This window comes from Argiope bruennichi, chromosome 5, assembly GCF_947563725.1.
Source record: "Argiope bruennichi chromosome 5, qqArgBrue1.1, whole genome shotgun sequence".
Taxonomy (NCBI): Eukaryota; Metazoa; Arthropoda; class Arachnida; order Araneae; family Araneidae; genus Argiope; species Argiope bruennichi.
Genome location: NC_079155.1, coordinates 14911340 through 14925471, shown reverse-complemented (window position 1 = coordinate 14925471; position 14132 = coordinate 14911340). Strand labels below are relative to the sequence as shown.

At 32.2% G+C, this 14132-nt stretch overlaps 1 protein-coding gene across 2 annotated transcripts in view; it reads left to right on the top strand.

Moving 5' to 3' along the window:
- The window catches only part of LOC129968815 (DNA-directed RNA polymerase II subunit rpb1-like), a 50590-nt gene that overhangs the window by 33685 nt on the left and 2773 nt on the right, over window positions 1–14132 (top strand). For both annotated transcript variants that reach the window (XM_056083083.1, XM_056083082.1), the window contains exons 2-3: window positions 1183–1482; window positions 8120–8490. In XM_056083083.1, the coding sequence (XP_055939058.1) occupies window positions 1183–1482; window positions 8120–8490 (671 nt within the window). The remainder of the gene's footprint in view (window positions 1–1182; window positions 1483–8119; window positions 8491–14132) is intronic.

The window sequence follows — 14132 nt, the reverse complement described above, 5'->3', positions numbered from 1 at the left end:
CAAATGTTTCGAATTTCGTTTACAAGTGGACGAATGTAAGTGGAATTTTGCTTATAAGTGGGAAAAATGACATAGCTTATGTATTTAAAGTTTATTTAATTAAAAAATAAACAAAACTGAATAGTCATTGCCAAACTTTGGCATAAAATGTTCAAGCGCCTCAACAGCCCATATAAAATCTGGATTTTTAAGTCACCGTTACAGATTTGTTCCTGAATTTCAGTTAAATATTTTTCTTTGATTATCGGTCATCATTTCTTTTGGAGCTTGAAAGTTTTTCAATGTTTTTCTACAAGCCGTTCAGTAGCTTCTATTGCTTCACTTAGTTGCCAAACAATTAAATCCATATTTTTCATTCAATATTCGAATTCCCCAAAATTTTCTCTCATATACTCCAATAAAGATATTTTCTCCTTTCCTTCGCATGAAATTATGGACACTGAGTAAGGCTACAAATGCTTTGCATGCGTTTGCGAATAATAGATAGATCTGATTCTATCGTGTGATCCTTGGCGATTTTTTCGTCCATTAATCCCTAGCATGCAGTTAACAATACCCGAAAATCGAACTCCTCTTTTATATTCGTTTTTTCCAACCAATTGGAACCAAAATGTGACCCCGAACCATACTTGTAGTCACAATATCGCATACCAAATTTCATATATTTAAGTCATTCCGTCTTGAATTATCGTGTTTACATTGTTTGTGAAAGCGCAAACCGACAAATAATTGGCCCTTTGACGGATTTGGTTTCAAATTTGATAAGCATCTACATCTTAAATACTAAATATGTGAACCAAATTTTATTTATCTAGCTCTCTTCATTTTGTAGTTAACTTATTTTCGAACAGCCGCACAGACTTTTTATTATCAGATTTCGCTCAAAATTTGATCGGAATCTACAAAGTGGTGTAAAGATCGTCTGCACTTAGTTTCGAAAACCCTTTTGCCCAACTTAAAGAACTAATATTATGTAAATAAATTAAAAGTCATGAGAAATCTGGATATCCAATTTTTTTATAGTTGCGCTCATTTCTTTTTGCATACTTCGAATATGAAAATATAAAAGTAATTATTATTAATATTATTGCTCTAGACTTTTTCATAATATTTGTTAAATGCATTTTAATAAATGTCTGTTCAAACAACTGCGCTAAATAGCTGTCTTTTTTTTTTCCACAGGCGCATTATAAAATTCCAAGATACCAATTACTGTTGATAGTCAGCAGCATGGTCATCGTATCTTTAGGAGCAAAGATCTCTGAAAAGACGCAAAAGGACTTTAAGAAATCCAAACCCAGTGAACTGTCTGCAGCAGCGAGTGTAGCCATGAAAAGTTTCAAGCTTCAGTCCGTTTCGCCGAGATCGTCAGCATCTGCCGCCAGTATTAGATACGGCTACCCTTATGCTATTGCCCCCACTCTCTCCCCAGGTATCAATGCAAGATCAGACGATTTAGATAAAGAAGCAATCATTCCTCAGGTAAGCATACTCATCGGCGAATATCTCGGCGCAGGGAAACCTCGCTTAACAAGCATAATTTGTTGTCGAGTATTATTCGTAATGCGAAACACTTGTAAAGCGAAACAATTTTTTCCGCAGGAATCCATGCTAAATAGAACAATGGGTTCCATTCAGAAAAAAAAATATTCAGACAAATTTATAACAAAGTGATTTAAGTTTTTTTTACTTGTCCAAAGACATGTGTCTTTGGCTGCACGATGGCTCATCAGTGTCATTGCAATCGACGTCTAATCCTATAATCTAGATCAAAGACGAAATCTCACCGACTAAGGCTCCACAGCACTGATTCAAACCTCTTGGAGTCTTATCTAGCGACGCTATACGAAAAAAACTTATTTCTATAAATTTAAGAGTTCTCTTCAAACAAATGAGCAACGCAAACTGATACAAGCCAATCCAGCATGTGACGTCACAGTATCTCCTCTCCGCTCGTTCTGCGAAACATCGCTCATCTCGGCGCCGTGGAGTCTCGCTTAACGAGTATAATTCGTTTCCGAATCTTATTCGTAATGCGCAATACTCGTTTAGCGAAACATTTTTTTTTCCATTGGGATCCGTGTTAAATAGGATATTGGGCTTCATTCCGAAAAAAATACTCATACTCATTTATACTCATTAAAAGATATATGTCTCATACTCATTTAAGATACATACTCATTTAAAGATATATGTCTTAGACTGTACGATGAATTACCGACATCGTTGCAATCCGCCTCTAACCCTATAATCAAGGCCAGAGACGAAATCTCATCGATTAAGTTTCAACAAGCACTGTCTCAAACTCCTTGAAGTCGTATTCAACAACGCTATACGATCAAAACTTATTTCTATAGATTTAAGAAATCTCTTCAAGCAAACACTCAGCACAAACTGATACATACAAGCTAATCCAGCATGTGACGTCACGGTGTTTCCTAGCTACTCGTTCTGCGAAACATCGCTCGTTAAGCGAGTCATTTTTTTTTTTACTTTTTAATTTTCTAGCTATGCGAATTACTCTTTCTATGAGGAGGTTTGACTGTAATTACAAATATCTCACCAATCGAATAACTTAAACATTCTACTTCAAGGAATAACGAATACTGTAGAATTCTATTGTCTTCAACGAAGTTTTTAATTCAGTATACTAATATTAAAAGAAAATAAACTTTAGGCGAATATCGGAAAAACTATTATAAAGTATTCTTTTCTACGATCCCCCCCCCACACACACACCTGCGTCAGCATGATAGACGGATGATAAGATTTTTACTTTGGGACATGTGTGGTGCAGGTTAGCAACAAAATTTCGCCAAATATCCTTTATGTAAGGGGATATGGTGTATATCAAATATGTTATCTTTGATCAGATGTTATGGGACGCGGTGGCCTGGTGGTAAGGTCGTGACTTCGAAACCGGAGGGTTTCAAGCTCAAGACTCTATTCCGTAGAAGAACCGTTTGTATTCCGTAGTGGGTCTGATGCACGTTAAATGCGTCGGAGCCAAACGTCCTCCTGCATGTGTGGTGTGGAAATTTGGAGAGGAGGATGTCAGATTAGATATCGCCCTCGTCATCCGTCCCAAAATAACGCTAGCGTTGCTTTAAAACTGGATGTTAATACAACTAAATTAAAAATTAATTCGTCTGATATTCTCCCGCTGGTGTGATTTTGAAATATGGCAAGGAAGTTGCCTCATCCTCACCATCTGACTATCGTTCAAAATTTTCCAGATCTATCCCTAAATTCAAAATAGATTCCTGTTGCTTCAAAGTAAGAGGTTAATGTAACAAAATTAAAACAGCCCCATCCCTCAAGATAAAATTCGCAAATAAGTCTAAAAATGCATTCTGTAATATTTTGTTTACTCAAAGCTTTACTTTTTATTGTTGTTTAAGTAATTAAATCATTATAAATAAATAAATATAAGGATTGCCCAAATGAAAAGTGGACACTTGCAATTTCGTCAGATTAACTACAGCTATAGCAGCGTCACCGAACAGGGATATAAAGGGCGATTGGAGGCGTGCACTGCATACGGCATTCAGCAGTGAAAGCTGTACATGATAGAGGATATTGATCGAAAGTAAAGTAGTGCTATACACGGATGCGTCCAAATCGGAACAACGTGCGGTAATACGGTTTCTGATTCTTCCACTGCCATGAACCACTCTTGATTTTGCTCCAAATGAGCACTATCAATTCAACATAATGCTTCAGTATTCTAACGAAACTACGGAAAGCAATCAAAAGCAAACAGCCAGACCTTCTCACACAACAAGTGATCCTTCCCCATCACAATGCCCACCCATACGCTTCCCGTGAAACCCAGATGACCTTAAAAAAAATTCCGCTGGGAAGTGTTAGAACACCCGCCGTACTGTCCGGATTTGTCACCCTGTTAACTTCCACATCTTTGAGCCACTTAAGACTGCATAACAGGGGACACATTTCCATTCGGACTACGAAGTGAAGGAAATTGCGCAGGCTTCCTCAAGAATCAACCACCATCTTTCTACAGCGAAGGCATAGACCTGCTACATAAACGATGGGGCCTGTGTTACAACGCCCATAGCAATTTCTTTTGATTTCCAATAAAAGTATTCTTTTCATTCAATTTGTCCACATTTCATTTACGCAACCCCTTTAAATAGAAGTTATAAGGTTTGCAGTGTTTTTTTCAACAAATTTTAAACTGATTTATCAAAAAAAAAAAAATGAAATAAAAGTAGGAAAAAAAAATTTAATGAAAAAATGATAAAGGGGGGGGGGGTGCAGAAACAACTGAATAAATCTCAATCTGAGATTGAAGGTTTTCTCCTTTATTCGAAGCTCCATGAAAGCATTAGTTTCTCATTGTGTATTTGTAATTTTGCAAAGCACATTAAGCAGATATTGTGTAACATTCACAAGATATATTTTATTTGTCTTCTTACAAGATTTATTTCTTCTTGGGTTTAATTTACCCCTTGTCTTACAAAGACGTATTTCTCTCGTGCTCCAGATCGCAATTTCCGGTATTTAAATCAGAATTTAAACCAAAAAAGCAATTAATTTAAAAGGCAATCATTTGGACACGTTTCAGTACCTCATGTGTTCTAATTTCAGCCATAACAATTAATGCCGTATTAGTTTTTTAATTAAGTTATATTAACGTCTCGTTTTAAAACAACACTAGGGCTATTTTGGGACGGAACTCGAAATTTTGAACTGCGGCCAGATGACGAGGACGGCACCTAAGCTGGCACTCCCTCCCAAGAACATTTAGCCCCGACGAATTCAGTGTGCACCGGAGACGCTTACACGACGGTTCTTCGGTGGAGTTAGGTATCGAACCAGAAACCCTCCGGTTGTGAAGCCGAGGCCTTCCCACCATAAATTCGTAGATCAAGGAATTAACTCCGTTTTTAGGCATAGATTGATTAGTTTTTAGGCATAGTGATTGATTTGGTTCTATAATTGTTTCAAACCATTAAAGTTAATGACTTCTAATATTAACTGGAGAGAAACACAGGGAAACACTAAAAATAAATCAGCGGGAGTGATCTCCGAAACCTTTCTCACATACTCTCTAATACTCGTATCAAAGAACGCCTTACATGGCATACAATAGTTACGAAATATTAACTTTCGTCGTGAATTTCACATTTGTACCAAATGTATCGTGTGATACTTGGCGAGTTATTTGGCGATTAATGCCTGGCGTGGGGTTTAAAATATCCAAAATTCAAATTTATGTTTTAGGCACCTTTTTCTCAACCGATTGAAACAAAAATTCGACACAAAACTGCACTTGTAGTCACAAATTCTCATGCCAAATTTAATACATTTACGTCATTGCGTTTTTCAATTATCGCGTTTACTTAATTCCGAAATACAGACCGACAGACAGTCAACCCTTAGTTGAATTTGGCTCAAATTTTAATAGGTATCTACACTATAGATATTAAATCTATGCACCGAATCTTATCTATCTAGCTTTCTTCGTTTTGTAGTTATCGTGTTAACGTATATTAACAGCTGGACCAATAGATATCCTCTAAACAGATTTTATTCAAAATTCGATTTTTAAAAAAAATTAAAATCTGATGTAAAGACCGCATGTCAAATTCCAACCCTCTAACTCAAATAGTTTTTGAGTCATCTTCGTCACAGACAGATGAAACAGATAGACATTTCTCCAAAACGTGTTTTTAGAACTCACGGAGGTCTAAAACATGGATATTTTCAAAATCTTGAGCTCGAAGTTTTTGATGATTACCATACTTTCTCCGAACTACATTCACGAGAAAGTAATAAAGAAGTTGCAGAAAACCTGCAGTTTTCTTAATTGAGTTATCCATTTTGTTTCGTTAAAATTGATCTAGGAATTATTATATTTATCTTATTGAAATGGTCAGTTGAATTTAATAAACTTGCTGAAGAATTTGAATCCAAAAGTAGTTTCTGATTCTATATGTTATAATACCGCTGGGGTAGAACATGTTTCGAGTAAATAATTGGAACAGTGAGGATAGTAGACGGAACTGCTTTCATCTCAATAAATGTCACCATATTAAAATCCTAATTCATCATATCAGAGCTTTAGGGTATGATGTCTTCTGTATCCGTTAATTATATATTATGCAAATGACAATTTTCGCGGAAATTGTAATCTTTACATTTAAATATATCGAATTTAGCCACAAGCGAAGTATTTTTTTCGGAAAACCTATTTTAACTTCCTGTTTACAAACTGCTAAGCGGGAAAAATAACCCCAAAACAGAAACAGACACCTAAAGAACAGAATACAAATTGGGCAGACAAAGCTTCCACATGTAAAAACTAATTCAAACCCCTATAAGGTGTGGCTGTTTATTCCAGGATCTTGCCGTCTTCCCTACAGTGAACTACATATCATCAAGATGTAAGTTCTAGAAGTAGATCGCATTTCAATTTAATTAATGTAATTGTAACAGAAACTGTCTTCCCGAAACTTCCTCGCAAATTCTCCAATAAATTCACTTGTAAATTATTAATCGTGTGCCATTGGCAAACAATAATTCCGAAAGAGCCTATTAGAATGCAATATCTTTGGCGACCTTCTGAAGCAACTAATCGTTGGATCGCGATTAACACAACCTGAAAATCGAATGTGTATTTTGGATTTTTCCAATTGATGAAAATCAGAATGTGACTCAGAATTATAACTGTTATCACAGAATTACATACGAAATTTCATATATTTCAGTCACTGCTTTTTTAAAAAATACAACATTCACATGCTTATGAAAATATAAACCGAAAACTCTTTAATTTCTTGATGCATTTGGTTCATTATTTTATAGATATTTGTACTTTAGACGATAAATCTGAGTACTAAAATTTAATCATCTAGTCCTCTTTGTTTTACAGACATCATATTAGCTTAAATTAAGATGGCAGGATAGACAGACTTCCTCTGTCTATCCTGAACTACATCCTGATTTATTTCAAAAGTGACAAAAATCTGTATATTTGGAGTAGAGACCATATACCAAATCTCATCCGCCTAGCTCAAAGCGTGTTTGAATAATCGAGTTCGTGGACAGAAGAACGACAGTCAAACATAATCCCAAACAGTGGGAGTTGTATCCCAAAACTTTCACGCATGCTCTCTAATAACGGTGTTATCCTAGAGCATGCATAGCTTTGGTGCACAATAAGTATGAAATATTATTCTTTGGCTTGAATTTAGCATTTTTACTGAATCGTCAACCTTGGCGAGTTTTTTGGCAGTTGATTTTTAGCATACTGTTAAAAATATCCGGAAACCAACAGTTAGTTCTTGAAGTTTTGGCGAAGGTTTATAATTTTCGTGATGAAACTACGTACCAAACTACGTTCCTGAAACATAGTCCTTTACTATTGAGTTTTTGAATCGTAAGTGGAAGAATGGAGTCTCGCTTTAGGCATATTTTGATTCATATCGGTAAGGTAGGTGTCAAAATATTTACACTAGATTGCGCATCAAATTTCATTTGTCTAGCTGTCTCTTTTTCTTTTTCTTTTTTTTTTAGTTTCCGTATTTACGGAGAAATTAAATTTTTAAAAACGTTTTTTCAGACATGTGGAAATTTATAGAGTCGGAATTTTTCGAGTTTCAGATTTCCAAATCATTTTTATGACACCATACTTCCTTTTTGATATACATCGGACTGATATATTTCACACTTTACTTATATATTTTATACTTTAAACATTTTTTATATTTTATACTTTATACTTTTCTTATATATATATATTTGAGGATTGCAATGGTGGTATAAAATTTTATCTAAATGTCTCGAGTTTAATACTTTATAGGCTCCATCTTTCACAGATTCTTTATAATCCACTTTATGGCACAAAAAACTTTTTTTAATATGAATATAAAATAATTTTTTTATTTGAAAATTAATTTTTTTCTTTCATTTTATCAACATTTAATGATTCTTATCCCCCCCCTCGCCCCAAATCAATTTAAATTCATTACAATAACTTTAAATTGATGTCATATTAAATAGAAAATATGTTTAAAAGATTATGGATTCTCAATTATTTTTCTTTTCTTTGAAAATTTTTCTAAATATTTATTTGTTCCCATTTCTTTTGAAGGCTAAATCCTTTGGAAGCAAGGTGGCTGCATCCGAAGAATCTTTTAAGAAGGCTCCGAAGAAGTATAAGTCTCCTTTCAGCTTCGGGGCCACCCGGAGGTTGGGTTTCGATAGCGACGAAGAAACCTCTACAGAAAAGAAAATTTTCAATTACAGAACCCCCAAGTACAGGAACTATGATGAATTGGAAAGCGTGTATCAACCTAGAAGAGTGGACATCAGCTCTCCTTACTCATCTTTCTCCTACACCCCGAAGTCTTCAAGACGACCCCCTGTCTCTCCAAGAGACCCTTACCTATCCCCCTCTCATGAGCCATCTGACACCTTCTATCCATCAGTGCCCAAAGTGAAAAGCTACGGCTCCTCATACAGGTAAAAATTTATTTTCTTGACATTGGCTTCCTAAAATAAACTATGTACGAATCATAATTTATATATATCATTCTGCTGATATTGGCTTCTTAAAATTAACTTATACGAGTTATAATTCAGATCTATCATTATCCTGATATTGGCTTCTTAAAATGAAACTTATAATTCAGATCGAGACTTTATCACTTTAGTAAATCATGAAAAAAAATGGCGTAAGAAGTTAATTTAGACAAAATTTAGATCATAGGTTCCCAAAGTGGTCCAGGTGGACCCCCAGGGGTCCATAGGGGACCACACGGGGGTCCACGTAGACGTGAAAAGAAAACAGGGGTTCACAAGTTGTAAGTGGGGGTCCACGAAAAATTTTCTGGTTTTCATAATAAAGAACAAAAATTTTGGCTTGGATTTACCTATCAACGTAGGCAGGTAGCATCATTCACTAGGTAGGTACTCAAAAATATTCGAGACGCAGTTCAAACACAGAATTGAATAGAACAATAGATAATAGTACAAGTGTTTAATAATACATAGTTTTATTAATAATAGTTATTAATGATAGTTTTATAATAATAGTTTAATAAATAGGACACAAGAAAATGTGCTACTGTTTTTCCCTTCTTAACATCCCAATTTAGGGTGATATTTTTTAGGAGTTTTGGGAATACAGTAGAAATGTAGCAGTAGGGGGTCTACCAAAAATAGTAAAACTTTGAAAGTGGTCCACGAGAAAAAAAAGTTTGGGAACCTCTGATTTAGATTCTAACAATGAATTTGTTTAGAATTAATTCATTTTCATGTGATGTATATCTAATGGGCAGTACTAATTCCATTTTGGAATCCACTACACATCGCGCAAAAAGAACAGCACAAAACAATGCCGCAGCTATATAAAATGTGTAGGTAATTTGGTTTGTGACGATGACATCATGTAAATGGCTGCCATTTGTTTATTTTCATGCATAGCAACGTATACTAAATTCTGAGAAATAATACGACTACCCAGTTTATTTCAATATATTTAAATTATTTAAAATTTCTAACCACTAAATTTGCTCAGAGAAAAGTAAAATTAATTCAGCTTATACTTTCAGGCGATTCCTGTATCTTCAGCTGAGTTGTGCTATCATATTAAACCAAATATCCATTTTTAGTTCTTAAATAACACGATTAAAAAAATATTTCCTTTAAATTGTTTTCCCTATTTTGATTGATTATCCAATTTCATTTAATGTGAACGAATTAAAAAATTATCTTCAACAAAATTATTTGATTTTGCTAGATTTCCTATCTTATATGGGTATTATTTGTTTTAAAAAAAGAATTGTTATAATTTTGTCGTGCCTAACATTCAGTATTTAGTTATAACATGGTAACGTACACAATAAATATTCTATTTACTCTTAAATATACTATTTATTCATTATAAATACTGGTTCTGTATCTTCAAAAGAAAATTTAAAAATCATGAATACATTTGATATTTTATTTATTTATTTAGTCTTTTCTTCTCTCTCTCTCTCTCTCTCTTGCTATGGTTTCGTTTCTGTCATTGTGCTAGTCCATCTCTGTGGCTTCATTTTTATTTAGTTTAAGGCAGTCTAAGAAATCTTCTTATGCAACACTAAATCATTTTTCTCATGTTAAAATAGAAATATCCTTCAGAGACTTAACCGTATATCACGATCTGTTATCTGTATTCTCATTGTATAAAATCTGAATGTATTGTTAAAATTTTTGTTTTAAACAGGAAGATTTAATAGTAAGTCTAACGGAATGATTCTGACCCTGAAAGACTTTATTCTCATTTTTTTTTTTTTTTTCATTTTCTCCAAAGCATTTTTTTATTCCAGAACTTCTTAATATTTACCCACTTGTCAAAAGAAAATAATATTCGTAACACCATTTATATCAAAACACTTTTATTCCAATTAATTCCAAAGATGAAAAAAATAATCGAAAAGGTATTAATTAAGAAAAATTCTTTCACTAGGAAAAATTTATTTTAAATATTTATCTGATCAGTTTTGATGACATATGCTCTGTCAAAGTCATCTTAATAACTATCTCTACTTACAAATGGTGTAGAAAAAAAAGAAGAAAAAAGTCTTTTGATAGTTTTGAAGCCTCAGTAATTTTCAACAGATCCTATTTAGGGCAAACAGCACAGCCTGAAAAGCCTGATTCATTCTAATTAGTTAGTTGATTATTTTTAATAATTAAGGCAAAAGAAATATCAAAATCAAAAACAATTATGCGCAGCCGACCAGTTATTGATGGCAATTAGTTAGTTGATCTGTCACCCAATTTAAATTTAATTTCCCATACCTGAAAGTACTAATTTATTATAAGTAATTTTTGAATGCATACTATTTGTGTTATAAGGCATTAAAAGGCTACTAAAAAAAATGTAGCAACTGTGTTTTTAAGATTTACTGCAAAATCATGCTTTGGTTTAAGAATAATATTAGATACATAAAAAAATTCTATGGAAACATGATTGCTAAAACATTCATCATAAAAAATTTGTATAAATCGTGATCAAAAAAATGTTTTCAATTCATTTTGAAATAATTTGTTATTGTTATTATTTCAAAACAACATTGCACAAGACTTCTAGAACTGGAGTAAGATGCATTTAAAAGAACCTCATTTGTTAAATAGTGAAAAAAAAAATTTAACATTTAAAAATTTGTGTTCTTTTTTTTTTTTTTGTATTAAATTTTTAACCTGAACATAATCATTTTTTAAACAAATTCTTTCACCAGTTTGAGAAAATTTGATTTAAAAATCACATGAAAGATTTTTTTTTTTTTGTAATAATGATTTATTAGCATATAATTTTTTCACTTTTCAGTTGATTTTTTTCTTATATAAAGCTATTTTTTAATTATATTTGATTACCTAAAAGAAGCCTACAGTAACCTATGTCTGTAAAATAGGACATTTTCAAATCGTCTACCACTAATTCCTGTTTTTGATTGTTTGCTTTAACGCTTTATTGTTTAACACAAATAAAATTCGATTCTAATGGCGATATTCTTTCCACACTATAAACATAAACAAGATTAATTGCAGTTTGCGTTTTTCTTAAAGGAAATGTGTTCTTTAATTATGCGAAATGTGGGATTGAATGTCCGATTTTCGTTTTGTATCAAATTAGAATGACTTAATGGGTCAACAAAATGACATTGTTTATGAGGTAGGCAATATATTGTGGAACAGTTTCGGGTTTTTTTTTTAATTAATTTAAACAACAAATGAATTCATAAAACATATGTTATTTTTTTTTAATTTTGTCTCGTATTTGTTAAATTAGTACCTTTGTGTCCTTATCTTGACTGACATTAAAATGAATATTTAGAATAACACATTATAATAATTAAAAGTTAATTTCTTTAATTACTTATTACAGTTAGACATTAAGTATCAATTTTATTTAAGAAAATAGGGTCATTTAAAAATAAATAAATAAATGTGCTGACGAAACGAGAAGTCATCAAAGTTGTTAGCAAATATTGTGTAAGATATGTCAATCTACTTCAAACTGAAAAAAAGAATAATACAATTGCCAGTGAAAATAAATAATACACATTGGTTGAATAGATACTATCATTTTCTTGATCAAACAATTATATCAATTATTATGTCTCTTAAAAACGTAAATTCTTATGTCTTTAAGAGAATAAGAATAGCATTCTCTTGATGTAGCCTTTATCGACCAGTGCAGGCTTTTGGGCTTATTATGAAAGGATCTTGTTAAAAATAGTTGTTTCTGTGCATCTACTTACCCTTAAAATTCTTTCATGATTTTTTTAATCACCATGCATAGATAAAAATCAATTATACAATGAAAAAATATATAAAAACTTTCTTCTAAAGTGCACATTTTTTTTAGTATAACCATTTTTGCAAAACATGTAAAAAAACGGAGTTAGTCTCCCAGAAGCTTTCTGTCATACACTCAAATAAATGTGTCATCGCTTCGCATAAAATTGTGGACCTTCGGCAAGGCAGTGAATCCCACAAAGGCTCAACATTTCATTTTCAGAGTATCATGCATGAGAATTGTTTGCTTCGTAGTGAAATAAAGAAAACTGTTATTTGTGTATTAACCAATTCGCATACAATGACGAGCTTGACTCGGCCATCGAATAAATGAATTTTTAATTTTAAATCTAAAATTGTGCAAAAGTATTAAGTAATTTAAAATGCAAAAACCACTTAAAAGCGCTTCGGCTTCTCAGATACTCTTATATTATGATTATGAAATTAAAATAATAATTATATGAAATTAAAATAATAATATACGTCTCAAATAGGATAGGATCTTATTAGAAAGTTAAACAAATTCATAGGTCAAGAGATTAATCACATGGTACTGGTGAAAAATAGTTAAGAAATATCGGTCTTTGGGGGTGAATCTAGCTTTTTTTATTGATTTTTTTTATAGAATAATCACGGGCATGCGGTTAATATGCAAGTACCGAAAAATCGAATATGTATTTTGAATGCATAATTTCAATTTTAAATCACATATTAAATTTTCTCCATTTAAATCACTGTATTTGTGAATTATTACGTTTAATTCAAAGCGTGTTTGCTCTGTCATGCTCAAAGACAGAAAGACAAAATAGCAAACATATATTTTTCTCATTCTAAGGCATGGAAATTCATCAGAATCTCGAATTCCGATAATCTTCCAATAAAACCCTTATTTTTGAGGACAAGATTGAATACTAAAATGAACAGGTCATAAAGAATTCAAGAACTATAGCTTTGTGAACTATTAGTTTCATAGATTTTCAATATCCTAACTCTAATTTTGGAAAAGATTGATATAATATGAAAAGCTGCAATTTTCCAGGAGAAACGTTGGAAGTTTACTTATTTAGGTTTGTTTTCTCTAAATTAACCAGATATTAGCAGCATTTGAATACTCCCTGCAGCATAAATATTTAAATTGCGATATTATGCCCTAAGGAAATAGACATGATTCGAAGTCTTCCATGTAAAAAGAAAGCAAATTTCTCACAGATAGCTCGAAACATCATAACAGGATGATATTTTATGTTTGATTTGTATCTCTAGGCTTCGTCTGGCTTCATTGCATCAACCGTTACATTCGATCGCATAACGATTTTTATAACAAATTTACAGAAGAGCTGAGAACCTAAAAAACATTGCAATGGCCAAAGAAAATATTTTTTCATCATAACATTAGCAGTGGTAACTAAAATAATAATATTCCTTTTCATTATAACAATTAAAAAAGCTTGCTAAAAAATTGTATTTGAAAGATATCAAATTTATATAACACTAAAAGTATTGATAACACTTTGAAATTAATTTTTTGAATTTTAAAATGGTGTATAAACACGTGTGGCATAATACGGCCCGATGTAATTCAAGGAAAACGTTATATATTTTTTTAAAAATGAAAAAATTAAAAATCCAACAAATTATTGCGAAAAACGCTTTCTTAGTGAATATTTACAATTTAAGAAGAAATTTTGGGGAAAATTTGATATTTCTAGATCCAATGGCATGTTATTTCTGGACATAACGATTCTGATGCAATTTGATTTGAGATATTTAGATTTTAATGTATGATGTAATTTATAGATAGAATACTAATCTAAAAA